Raw genomic sequence first — 13,011 nt, 5'->3', positions numbered from 1 at the left:
GATATACAATACTGTGCAAAAGTTTTAGACAGGTGTGGGAAAAATGCTGCAAGGTAAGAATTAGAAATGAGTGAGCACGCTCGTTTAGGGCTGATGTTCGATCGAGCATTGGTCTTGTCGAGTAACTGATTACTCGACTGAGCACCGTGCGGGAGGGAGCGGGGGGAGAGTGAGAGAGATCTGCCCCCCTCCGCCCCCACGCATGGTGCTCAGTCAAGTAATCAGTTACTTGACAAGACCGATGCTCGATTGAGCATCAGCCTTAAACAAGCGTGCTCGCTCGACTCTAGTAAGAATGCTTTCAAAAATAGATGTGCCCACCTTTTGTCTTTAATTCAGCGTAATTTCCTCTAGGTACACTTGCACACAGTTTTTGAAAGAACACTGCAGGCAGGCTGTTCCAAACATCTCGAAGAACTAAGCACAGATCATCTGTGGATGTAGCTTCCTCACATCGTTCTGTCTCTTCATGTAAACCTGAACAGACTGGATGATGATGAGATCCGGGCTCTGTGGGGCCACATCATCACTTCCAGGACTCCTTTTACTTTTTTACGCTAAATTTAGTTCTTCATGACATTGGCTATATGTTTGGGGGGTCCTTGCAGCCAATCGGATGCCTCCCTGATGGTATTGCATGATGGATAAGTATCTACCAGTATTTCTCAGCATTGAGGATACCATTAATCTTAACCAAATCCCTAACTCTATTTTCTGAAATGCAGCCTCATACTTGCAAGGAACCTCCATCATGCTTCACTGTTCCCTGCAGACACTCATTATTGTACTGCTCTCCACCATGCTTCACTGCTGCCTGCAGACACTCAATATTGTACTGCTCTCCACCATGCTTCACTGCTGCCTGCAGACACTCAATATTGTACTGCTCTCCACCATGCTTCCCTGCTACCTGCAGACACTCATTATTGTACTGCTCTCCACCATGCTTCCCTGCTACCTGCAGACACCCATTATTGGACCGCTCTCCACCATGCTTCACTGCTGCCTGCAGACACTCATTATTGTACTGCTCTCCACCATGCTTCCCTGCTACCTGCAGACACCCATTATTGGACTGCTCTCCAGCCCATCAGCAAGCAAACGGTCTTCTGTTACAGACAAAAAGAGAATTTCAATATTTGACTCTTCGGTCCAGAGCACCTGCTGCTTTTTTTTCTGCTCCCCAGTTCCCGTGTCTTCATCCATAGCTGAGTCGCTTGGTGTTTTTGCTATGGCCACAATTCTTCCACAAAGACCACTTCTAGCCAGACGTCTGCAAACAGTAGATGAGTGTCCCTGGGTCCTTCTGGTTTCTGCCAGTTCTGAGCAAATGGTACTGCTGGACATCTCTTGATTTAGAAGTGAAGTATGTATGTGTCCTTGATCTACTCCACTAAGTTAGTCAGTCCTTGGCTGACCAATGCTTCTACAGTCTTCAGCATTGGCTGATTCTTTGCGCTTCTTGAACAATTCATCTTGAAACCCCAGTCTGCTTGGAAATCTTTGCCTGGGAGAGACCATATGCAGTATAACTACTTTGTGTCTTACTGTGCTCAGTCCTGCTATGGCGTATGACCTGTGATATAAAACTGTCTTCCATAACCTCAGAGTTTGGCTGTTCCTCACACAGCTGTTTCAGTTAATGACTATTTCAACCTACATATGGAAATGATCATTATCACCTGTTTGGTATAATTGGTCAATCATACACCTGACTATAATCCTACAAAATCCCTGACTTTCTACAAGTGTACCTAGAAGAATTGATGTTATTTTTAAAGGCAAAGGTCACACCAAATATTAATTTGATTAAGATTTCTCTTTTGTTCACTTTGCACTTTTGTTAATTGACAGAAAGAAACTAACCCAGGCTAAACTAACCCCTTGCTTTAAAGTAACCCTACTTACTTTAAAGCAAGTTTCCAGTTTGATAGAAGGTGTGGAAAATATGCTGCAATCATGATGTAATTACAATGGGCGGTTATTCACTTCTCCCTGGTAGAGAGAATTAACTGCCAAGGCAGGGGTACAAACTACAGACCACGACCGGTTGTCTTTCTCTGATTGCCTTTTTATTAGGTAAAATGTATTTTTCCATTATAATGTGTGTATTTGATTTTTCTCTATTTTTTTTTTTGCAGGGTGTTGGTTGGTGGAAGTATGAATTCTGTTACGGAAAATATGTCCATCAGTATCATGAGGTAAATACATGTACACGTTTTTAACCACTAGAAGGCGCCTTCTTTTCAAATATTAGGAGAACACTAAACATTAAAGTCTGCAGCTAATGCTGTTATCTCCAGATATTGGAAGACTCCACAAACACTCACTAACCTTGAATGGATGCAGGAATTAAATGAGATCATGGCAATGGAAGGGTTAATGTCTGAGGATTCAGACCTTTCAGAGAAATGTATTGCAATATGGAGCCCTATCTGCTTTTTTATTAATTTCTTTTTCTAAGTTAAAGGGGTTGTCCCGCGAAAGCAAGTGGGGTTCAGCACTTCTGTATGGCCATATTAATGCACTTTGTAATATACATCGTGCATTAATTATGAGCCATACAGAAGTTATTCACTTACCTGCTCCGTTGCTAGCGTCCTCGTCTCCATGGAGCCGTCTAATTTCAGCGTCTAATCGCCCGATTAGACGCGCTTGCGCAGTCCAGTCTTCTCCCTTCTGAATGGGGCCGCTCGTGCCGGAGAGCTGCTCCTCGTAGCTCCGCCCCGTCACGTGTGCCTATTCCAGCCAATCAGGAGGCTGGAATCGGCAATGGAACGCACAGAGCCCACGGTGCACCATGGGAGAAGACCTGCGGTCCACCGTGGGTGAAGATCCCGGCGGCCATCTTCGCAAGGTAAGTAAGAAGTCACCGGAGCGCGGGGATTCGGGTAAGTACTATCCGTTTTTTGTTTTTTTTTTTAAACCCCTGCATCGGGTTTGTCTCGCGCCGAACGGGGGGGCTATTGAAAAAAAAAAAACCCGTTTCGGCGCGGGACAACCCCTTTAACAATACTAAACTTTAACATAGCTATATTGAACTCTGAACTCTTAAGAAAGTACCTCCTTTTAGGATGTTAACATGGATGCTTAGTCATCTCTCTAATTATAATAATTACGGTAAACCCGATCCATATATTGGGCAATGTGAAAATTAAAATTGTTGATTTCATAAGTTGCAGGGGATTTTTCCCGTCCTGTAACCATATAATGTAATAATTAACAAATCATAAAATCAAAAGAAGAAATATATAAAATGTTTTGAAATTACATAAGAAAATGTTATGGTTACCATTTTATACCATTTAGTTCAGCCCTAGAATTCTGTCATGTGGATGGTTTCCACTGTTCAGTGTCAATGGCTGATGTCCCATTTGATTGATGTCCGCTAGTGACTGAGTACATGATAAATCCTCTTTATGATTCTTCTGCAGTCAAGTGGACCGCATCGAAACCATTAGACTTTGCAAGTAACGTGGCATCACTATGGATTGTCCTGCACATACATTTCAGCAGATTGGGTTAAGGGCGCGGCCCTGTAAATCACACGCAGAACTATTACATTTAGAATGTTATAAAAAAAAAATTTGTGCAAAACCGTGAGTCCCATCTTCTTTAGTATACGTAGTTGCATGGCACGGACTCCATAATTTGTGTATATAATACTGCAATATTTATCGCTCACGAACGGTCTAATCCATTTCTTTGCTGGCTTTTTACTTGCAGGATAAGGACACTGGCAGAACAACCCTTGTGGTTGGTATGTGGAAAGAAGAGCAACACTTAGAATGGGCAAAGAAAAATGTTGCAAGGTTGTACCATCCACCTGATGAGGGAGTGCAGACTGTGAGGTTAGTCTTGTTATATAGCAATGGCATTACTGTTGCAACATAACTGTAGCTGCTGTGGAGCACAAAGAACGTGCTGTATCGACCGTGCCATTTCTATAGCTGGCCAAACATTTTAGGTAGGTGTCAACTGAACTAGTATTTGACACCCATCTGTTCCAAACTTCCCACATACACCTTCATGCTGGGCTTGGTGTGCATGTGTTCTGTATGGGGAGAGGGGAGTAAGCTGCGGCCAGTCACTTCTGGAAATGGCTTTTCTCCCCGAGAACAAAAGGTTCGGTCACGTTGAAATTAAACTGCCTGATTCCTCTTCCCTTGATATCTGCCGCCCCAATACCTGTTAGATGGTCAGCTAATCCAGCCACAATCATCGGGTTCGACTGACCTTAATCGTTGTATAGCCAATTCTAGCCATAGAATTGGTTCACTGGTGTTGTGGCTTACCATTTTGCAGCATCTGTGATGGATTCTGGCTATTCCACCTGCTGAAATAAAAGAAACCATAATACTGGTATGAACAAAATCCTCTCCTCTTGGGCTTATAGCTGCCAGATCTCCTTTTTTCTTAAGTACATAGGATAACACAGCATTGTGCACTATGTGGACTGTCCAAAAGCAATAGAAACTTGAGGGGGAAGAACTTAAGTGTGAACGGCACCTAAGAAATCTTAACATTCATCAGAATGTTAGTATTTACTTTTTGTTTAAACACAAAATTGGCAGTGCGAATGAAGGAAAAGATCAAAAGTATAACTCTCTTACCACTGACCTTTTATTAAGTATAGTAAAATTTACAATGGGCTCTGCTGAAAGCGCATGATGCCATCACTAGATGACTCTGAAGCACCTCACTTGATTAGGAGTCTACCTGCTGCCAAGAATCCTTCATCCTATTCACAAGAGTGATTTTTTTTTTTTTTTTCAAACCAGCGGTTGGTTATTTAAGGAATCATGGCATATCCATGTGCCTTTGTTCTATCTGGGTCCAGACGAATTGGGTGGCACAATTGCCACCATTAGTGATGATTGACTGGACACCTGGGTAGATTTATCATTCAGGAAGCACTATGACAACCCTTGGGTTCTATAGTGGCCTTCATATTGGTTGTCACCCAGTTTTATTGCAAATGATACTGCTACAAAATTGCTATAAGAAATGTGACCTGACAGAAGAGCACGACAATCACTGGTCATTGTTGTATTTTTAGGAGACCCTGCAGATCTGTCAAAACTGGAGCAAAAGAAACTTGGAAGAATAATTGGATTGTTTAATTTCCAAAAGGGCTTTGGGAAAGTGAGATCTGGAATGTGATTGGCTGCTGCATTTCCTTTGCACCAGTTTTAATAAATCTCTCTCAATGTTCTCTACATTTGTTATTCCGGCGGATCTACTTTTTTCCCATGCAGGGTTTCCCATTGTTTTTGTACAAAAGTTGACTGGCTTTTGGAAAATTTGACCTAAGACCATGTTTTTCTTGCAGAATGGTGTCACATTTCTATGGCGGCGGAGATATCTGCGAAATGACAAATAAGCCTAGGCAGGTGATCGTAAAACTTAAGTGAGTATTCTCTGTACTCCTCGCACTATCGTGTATGTTGGCCTTATGGGAACGCTCAACTATGCTTACTGTTCTGACGTCTATTATTAGGTGTAAAGAGTCCGAGTCTCCACATGCTGTCACTGTATATATGCTCGAGCCACAGACTTGCCAGTACATACTTGGAGTAAGTATATGCCACTTTTTCTTAGACCAACTATCCTACCACATTGCCCTAGCTCTTATTAGATTTAACCTACCAGTATACTATACCACCTCTTCTGAATATAAAGAAGAGGTAAAAACCGTAGGTAGCAAGTGGTAGAAGTCTCCCATAGAGACTTGTACACCTCTGGTAACCCTGAGGTTTGTGTGTAGTGCCCTATTTGTGTTTTATGTTTCTTTTTAAGTTATCTAATAAAAAGATTCGTTTTTATAATTCTTTTTGTCTAAACTGTGAAGGGCTTTACTTGGATATATTAGACTTTTCTGCCTCTGTGACCAGATACTTTAGATTATGGCAGGTTTTCTTTCATCAAATATAAATCCCAATGAATGGTTAACAGAAGCAAGCTCTGTCTTCTCCGAGGATTCCTACAACCCTAATAATCTCCACCTCACCCTTAACTCATGCTTCAAAACCCTTACTAAAGAGTATAAAGAATATACTCGATGTTGGTGGGAGGTCCAGGGCCTCCAGAGGTACATAGAACAAAAAATTGTCCCTAGGGGCCTGCGAAATCTAGTTTTGCCCCCACCCCGTCTCAGAACAAAAGAGTTCATGAGAAAATGGGAAGAAACCTCTACTGAATCTTCTCTAAGATTAATACAACTACTATTAGAGGAGTAAAAGAATACTCTTATTAAAGATCAGAAAACATTGGAAGAGAGCATAGAACAAGCTAAAAAGTTTGCCGCGGATCCCGTTTTTTTTTTTTTTATTTATTTATTTATTTATTTTTATTAAAAGAAAAAACACTACAGAATCAAATTGAGAGATACACTCAGAATATAAAAGAACGGAAGCATTCCTTATTTATGAGGGATCTTCAAGACTTTCGAGATCAAAAGGTCTATGCAAACGCAAAATCGCCCTAAGAAACCGAGGCGAGCTCTTCTGACTTTGAATCATCTGACAACAAGTTAACAACAAATAGGAGAACTTACCTTCCCCCTCGACAGAACAGGGGACGTCGTCCCTTTCGTGGTAGAGGAAGAGCAAGACAAAATACAAACAATTTTCTTGATCAACCAATATCAAGATATTTTTTGAGGGGAAGCTGGGACTCATACACCCAACGATAGATATGGAGGCCACGGATACTAATCCATCCCCCACTGATCGGTCACAAAGTGAGACTATGCAAATAATTAATTTTTCTAAACACAAGCTCACCACTGTTGAGTGCTCTGTGTTGGAGACATCCCGACGACCCAGTATGACCCGTTCGTCTGGACGAAGGACATCTCCCTCTTCACCAGAAAACTAAGATGGAGAAAATATTTCATCCAAAAAGACAAAACAAGAGCACAGGAGTTGGGCCTCGAACTAGGAGATATACAAGCTATAAATACCCTTGAATCTCTGGAGAATGAAAGAATAGGTATTGGTCCCTTTACCGACCTTAAACTATCAAACAAAACCTCACCTCCGGTGGTCCATAGCCCAGAGTTAGATATGTTCAAGCAACTGGTCCTGAGAGACTTAAAAACTCTGAAACCACGAACCTTTAGGTTTCCAAATATGTCCAAACAGGAACTTGAAGCACTCAACACTCTTAAAAATACAGATAACCTGGTGATAAAACCCTCGGATGAGGGGGGGTAACATAGTACTCATGGATGTTGAACAGTACATCCAAATGTGTAACCGACTCCTAGGGGATGGAGACACCTACATCAAATTGACTTCTGATGCCACACAAAAATATTGGGCTGAGCTCAGAAATCTACTAATGCGAGCAAAGGAAAATCAACTGATTAACGAATCCGAATACCGATTCATGTTGAACGACACTCCACGGACATCCACGTTCTACTCTCTCCCAAAAGTGCATAAAGGTCTCGAGCCTTTAAAAGGGAGACCTATTATTTCTGGCATTAACAATCTGACCCAGAACCCAAGTCAATATGTGGACAGGATCTTGAGACCATTCGTATCCTCTCTGCCGTCTTTTGCGAGAGATACCATGGATCTCCTCAGACAGTTACAGAATATCTCTGTAGATCCTGGAACCCTGATTGCCACTCTGGATGTGGAAGCTGTATATAGTTCTATTCCACACCAGGGTGGCATCAGGGCGGCACAGCACTTCCTCTCACAAAGAGGCATCTATATGTCCGAACACACGGAGTTCGTCCTCTCACTACTAGAATTTATTCTAACTCACAATTTTTTCCTCTTCGACTCGAAGTACTTCCACCAGCTCAGGGGCACTGCGATGGGGACTCCTTGTGCCCCATCGTATGCCAACCTGTACCTGGGCTGGTGGGAGGAAAAGGTCGTATTTGCAGAGGAAAACTCTAACTAGTCTCAAGATATCGTCCTATGGACAAGATATATTGACGACATTCTTATCCTCTGGTCTGGTAGTGAGAGAAAATTTAATGAATTCTTGGATTTCCTCAACTGCAACGAGCTCCACCTACGTTTTACATCATCAATCAGTGATTGCTCTATAGAATTCCTAGATGTGACTATAGAAATTAAACAAGACGGCTCAATATCCTCCAACCTTTACCGTAAGCCTACGGCAACAAACAATCTTTTGAGATGGGACAGCTTCCACCCCTATTCCTAAAAAAAGGGAATACCCAAAGGGCAATATCTCTGTGTAAGGAGGAACTGTTCAGAGACAGGGAACTTCGAAACCGAAAGTAAGAAACTCTATGATCGGTTCAAACAGAGGAAGTATCCATCAACCCTCTTGGACAGCTCATATAAATACGCATGTGAACAGAAAAGAGAACAACTACTGATCCCAAAGGAAAGAGGGGAAGCCCCTAACATAAAGGTTTTGGGAACCTATGACACAGCACATCTGGAGGTTAAGAAAGTACTTGAGAGATATTGGGACATTCTATCCCATGACAAAGACCTCAAAGACATAATCCCGGAAAACCCAAGAATAACGTATAGGAGGGGAAGAAATATCAGGGACCATCTCATCAGGAGCCATCTAGACCGGAAAAAACAAGACGGAAACTGGCTGTTAGGAATGTACCTAATGGAACGTTCTCATGTTCCAACTGTGCAGCTTGCAGCTTCATTGAAAGAAGCAGCTCCTCATCGAGTGTGACTGGAAAAACATATATGACAAAAAACTTTTTCAATTGTACCACTCGAAATATTGTCTATCTCGCTACTTGTGTATTTGAGAAACAGTACATTGGTAAAACCAGAAAAGAGTTTAGGAGGAGAATTTTAGGACATATTGGCAACGTAAGAAGAAAGGAGAAAACGCCAATATCGAACCACATCTGGGACGTACACGAAGGCAACTCTGATTGTATTAAATTTCAAGGGATCAAACTTATAAGGAAAGACGCAAGAGGAGGAGACATTGACACCCTCCTCCTCCAAAAAGAAGCGAGATGGATATATAGGATGGAGACAGTACAACCTAAGGGGTTGAATGAACAATTGATCTTCAGTTGTTTCCTATGAAAATGAAAAAACAAGGAGAACTGAAAGAGAGGATTTCGTAGACATGGAAACATTCGTTTAGGCCTTATAGTCCAACTACATAGGAAAGCGAGAAAAAAGTGACTAGGAACATAAAGAAATAACTGAGTGGATGAAAAGGTTTTTCATTCAATCATGTATTCTACAAAGTATATAGAAAATGAGTCCATATACGTCTTTAAAATAAATAATTATTGACCAAAAAGCCTATTGTAGATATTACTTGGCTTTTTTCTTTATCTAGGGCAAGCTATATCGACAACGAATACTAATAGCCCAAGTAATTGACAATAAAAGACGCTTATATGTACCTGCTGTAATGCCGAAAAAACACAAATATTTTCTTATAAATACACTATACATATAACAAATAAATGAAGGATACATGCTGCTTCCCATGAAAACAAAAAATAACACCTTTATGCATACTGTCGGATTTTAGACAAACCAAAACGAGTATACAGATCAAAGATAATTATTTGAATATATACAATTATGCATAACAATCTGCTGGTACTAGCCGTCCGCTTGGGGAACAGCTACGTCATCAACGTTAATACAATGCTCTTTAATGACTTATGTGATCCATAGTGGCCATTTGAAGATATATAATTATGCATGCTAATCCAGTGATATCAGCCGAGATCTTGTGAACATGTGACCCCTATGAGGGTCACATGACCGCTTTGAGTATAGCCACGTCATCATCGCCAATATGGCACTTGTTAATGATGTGCCCACACTGTGTGGCAACTAGATCATATGACCGCTAGATGACTAGCCACGCCTTCATCTACGTCACCGCGGCTCACTACACCGCGCCCCACGGTCTATTGAACTCAGACCTTTTGATGCCGATCACGTGATAGCGCGTGACGCGGTGACGCATACACGCAATGTGACGTCATCGCGCAACGGCGCGGCCATTGCCCCTCTCCTCTTGCTATCAAATGGCCTTACTGGTAGCGTGGCCCCATATGGGAGGAACTTTCTATGGAAACATACCATACAATTTAAGGTCTGTAGATAAATCGTAGCAGTGAAAAGAACGATCGGTAGGCACAATGTTTACTCTTCTAGACAAACAAGTATAGATGGCTATACTCCCTGCTTTATACATCATCAAAAAAGAGGATTGACCACTATTGACAGAATGAAACCCCGCCCCTATGCGACACGATTGGCCCAATGTTGCTACACTCCCTCCTAAGGAGGAGCCAAAGCTTGCTTTAAAAGGACTGACATTTCAACAATGCACAGATAGCCCTGACCTACCATCAAGGCCAGAGGCGCTACTATTTTTCTATTAGACTGTGGATGCTCTGCTAGACATAGACAGTTAGGAATTTATTAAGCTCTAGCCAAGAGAGGTGCTTTCATACTATGAGCAGCGGGGTATCATTATAGACATGACAGTTCCTGATACACCGTGGGCTATTATATTATAGGAATTATGCTATAACTCCAAACTCCTATATTATATGGGATCAGTCAGAGTGACTATCTGGATAGGATAGCCTATGACATACTGCGGGCTATCCTCCTATAGGAGTTATGCTATAATATGCATTCCCATATTCTATTGAGATCAATAATATACTGAGTGATTACCTGCTGCATCTAAGCTGCACTCTATTATAAGTATACTGATCTCTTAAACAATAAAGCCTTCATACTCCTGCCTACTAGGGATAATACGAGACCTCCACACTAATATTGATCTAAGACTCGAATTTTAGAATCGATATCAAGTTATAATACCTATGGTACTAACTTAACAAAATCTGATGACCCGCCACTACTAGCGGAGAAACGCGTCGAGATTGCAAAAAGACTACACAAGTACTATTGACCAAGCCATTGTATGCTTGATTTGAATCAAGATAAGATTAAAAAGTATTATGAGATTGCAAGGAAATCATAAAAGTACTAATTACCAAGCTTATGCATGCTTGAATTGAACCAATAAAAGGCGAAAAAGCATCACATAAGACCATATATTTTCATTCAAGAGCAGCATAAATCGCCCACTGTTCACTTTAAATGGGCGTTCACTTGAGTTTTCTTTCGTGACAAATATATGAGATCTTGAGCACTTAGGCAGATGGGAAATCACAATAACTACCTGTGACTCATGTCTTCTGAAGTTGTCACTCTTTCCCATATCTAGTGGATGTGTGTATTACACTCCTATATGTAACATCATTTCACTGTTCAGATAAACTGATAACGTGGGGTGCACTTAATGTCATCCATTAAGGCAACTAGATATCAGTATGGCTTATCAACAGTGACCTATTTCTCAACTAACAAATTGACAACAGGGAAAGACACATAGGAAAAATGACATTTTGAGTTCCGAGTTTTAGAACTTTTTCTTAGACCAACTATCCTACCACATTGCCCTAGCTCTTATTAGATTTAACCTACCAGTATACTAGACCACCTCTTCTGAATATAAAGAAGAGGTAAAAACCGTAGGTAGCAAGTGGTAGAAGTCTCCCATAGAGACTTGTACACCCCTGGTAACCCTGAGGTTTGTGTGTAGTGCCATATTTGTGTTTTATGTTTTTTTTTAAGTTATCTAATAAAAAGATTAGTTTTTATAATTCTTTTTGTCTAAACTGTGAAGGGTATATGCCACTTTACTTTCGCAGTGTCTCAAAGGGGTTGTACCGCAATATACTTGCAGGGGTGCAAGTATGGAAAAATTGGTTTATTTACCCTATCACAAGATATAAGCAGCAACGTTTCAATCGGACGTCACTACATATGGCTGTTGCAAGCCCAGAGTGATTGGTGGGAGTCTTAGCGGGAAGACCTCCCCCCCCCCCCCCCCCCCCCCCTCCTCCCCCCCTCTTCCCCCACCGATCAGTCTTTTATCATCTTATCCTATGGATATACGATTAAAGTCTATTTGGGTACAACCTCTTTGAAGGAGACACTTGGTGTAGCATTTGCGCATGTACTGTACACAGGAGGTTGGTCTTATGTCTGCAATCAAACATCCACCTCTTATAAAGGTGAATGCAAACCTTAGTAAATGACCGTGTTCCCTCTGTTCTCTATAGGTGGAATCACCGGTAATATGTAAGATTCTCGATACGGCTGATGACAACGGACTTCTCTCCATTCCGAATTGAGATAAAGAATGAAGATGATTGTCCTGGGACATATAATCAGTCAGCAGGATCCAGTGTACAAACTTCCAAGACATTTGTGTATATGTATGTGTGTATATATTGGATAATACAGATTTTAAATACAATAACTTTTTTGTATGTTTCTGAAAGCGTTCAGCGTGACTGCATGATATGTTTCATGACAATGACATTATTACGGGTATTCTGTCTTATGGATGATGTCTGATCTGTGGATCATTAAATGATGTGCTGCAGCAGGTCTGGGAAGTGATTTCAAGCTTCTCCGTATACACATTATACAGTATGTATGGTCTATCACTCTGTACTGGTTGGGTGTGTTTTATATGTGAGTCAACCTGAAAACTGACATTGTGCGATAATACCAGGTAGGCCACAGAAAAGTAGCCCAGCATCAGAACTTTTTATGCCCATACCAACCAATCATAGCGCAGCTTTTATTGTACCCCACCAATATAAGAAATGAAAGCTTCGCTGTGATTGGTTGCTTTGGGCATCAGACAGATTTTCTTTTAGGCAGCTTTCATAAGAGTGTGGTGCCGGACTACTTTTCCATGGCTCACCCTGTATAAAAACCTATTATGTCCAAATGTGAAACATTTTTTGAGGCTCCTTTGTTACTCCTGAGAATATTTTTAATTTCATATTCGATAATAACAGATTATGAACTACACTAAAGGTTGTAGAATCTTTTTTTTTTTTCACCCTCAACCCATTTTGTTTCTGTACAAGGTTTTCCCCCATCACTGGACCCCCACTGATCACGAGAATGAGGG

At 41.2% G+C, this 13,011-nt stretch overlaps 1 protein-coding gene across 1 annotated transcript in view; it reads left to right on the top strand.

Moving 5' to 3' along the window:
- ERLEC1 (endoplasmic reticulum lectin 1) overlaps positions 1-12,538 on the top strand; it is a 39,473-nt gene extending 26,935 nt beyond the window's left edge. The window contains exons 10-14 of the mRNA XM_066595722.1: positions 2,142-2,201; positions 3,727-3,851; positions 5,333-5,410; positions 5,501-5,576; positions 12,146-12,538. Of these exons, the coding sequence (XP_066451819.1) occupies positions 2,142-2,201; positions 3,727-3,851; positions 5,333-5,410; positions 5,501-5,576; positions 12,146-12,217 (411 nt within the window). The 3' untranslated portion in view covers positions 12,218-12,538. The remainder of the gene's footprint in view (positions 1-2,141; positions 2,202-3,726; positions 3,852-5,332; positions 5,411-5,500; positions 5,577-12,145) is intronic.
- Positions 12,539-13,011: the final 473 nt, after the last annotated feature.

Source organism: Eleutherodactylus coqui, chromosome 3, assembly GCF_035609145.1.
Source record: "Eleutherodactylus coqui strain aEleCoq1 chromosome 3, aEleCoq1.hap1, whole genome shotgun sequence".
Classification (NCBI taxonomy): Eukaryota; Metazoa; Chordata; class Amphibia; order Anura; family Eleutherodactylidae; genus Eleutherodactylus; species Eleutherodactylus coqui.
The sequence above is the reverse complement of the archived record's forward strand: the minus strand, read 5'-3'. Positions and strand labels throughout refer to the sequence as shown.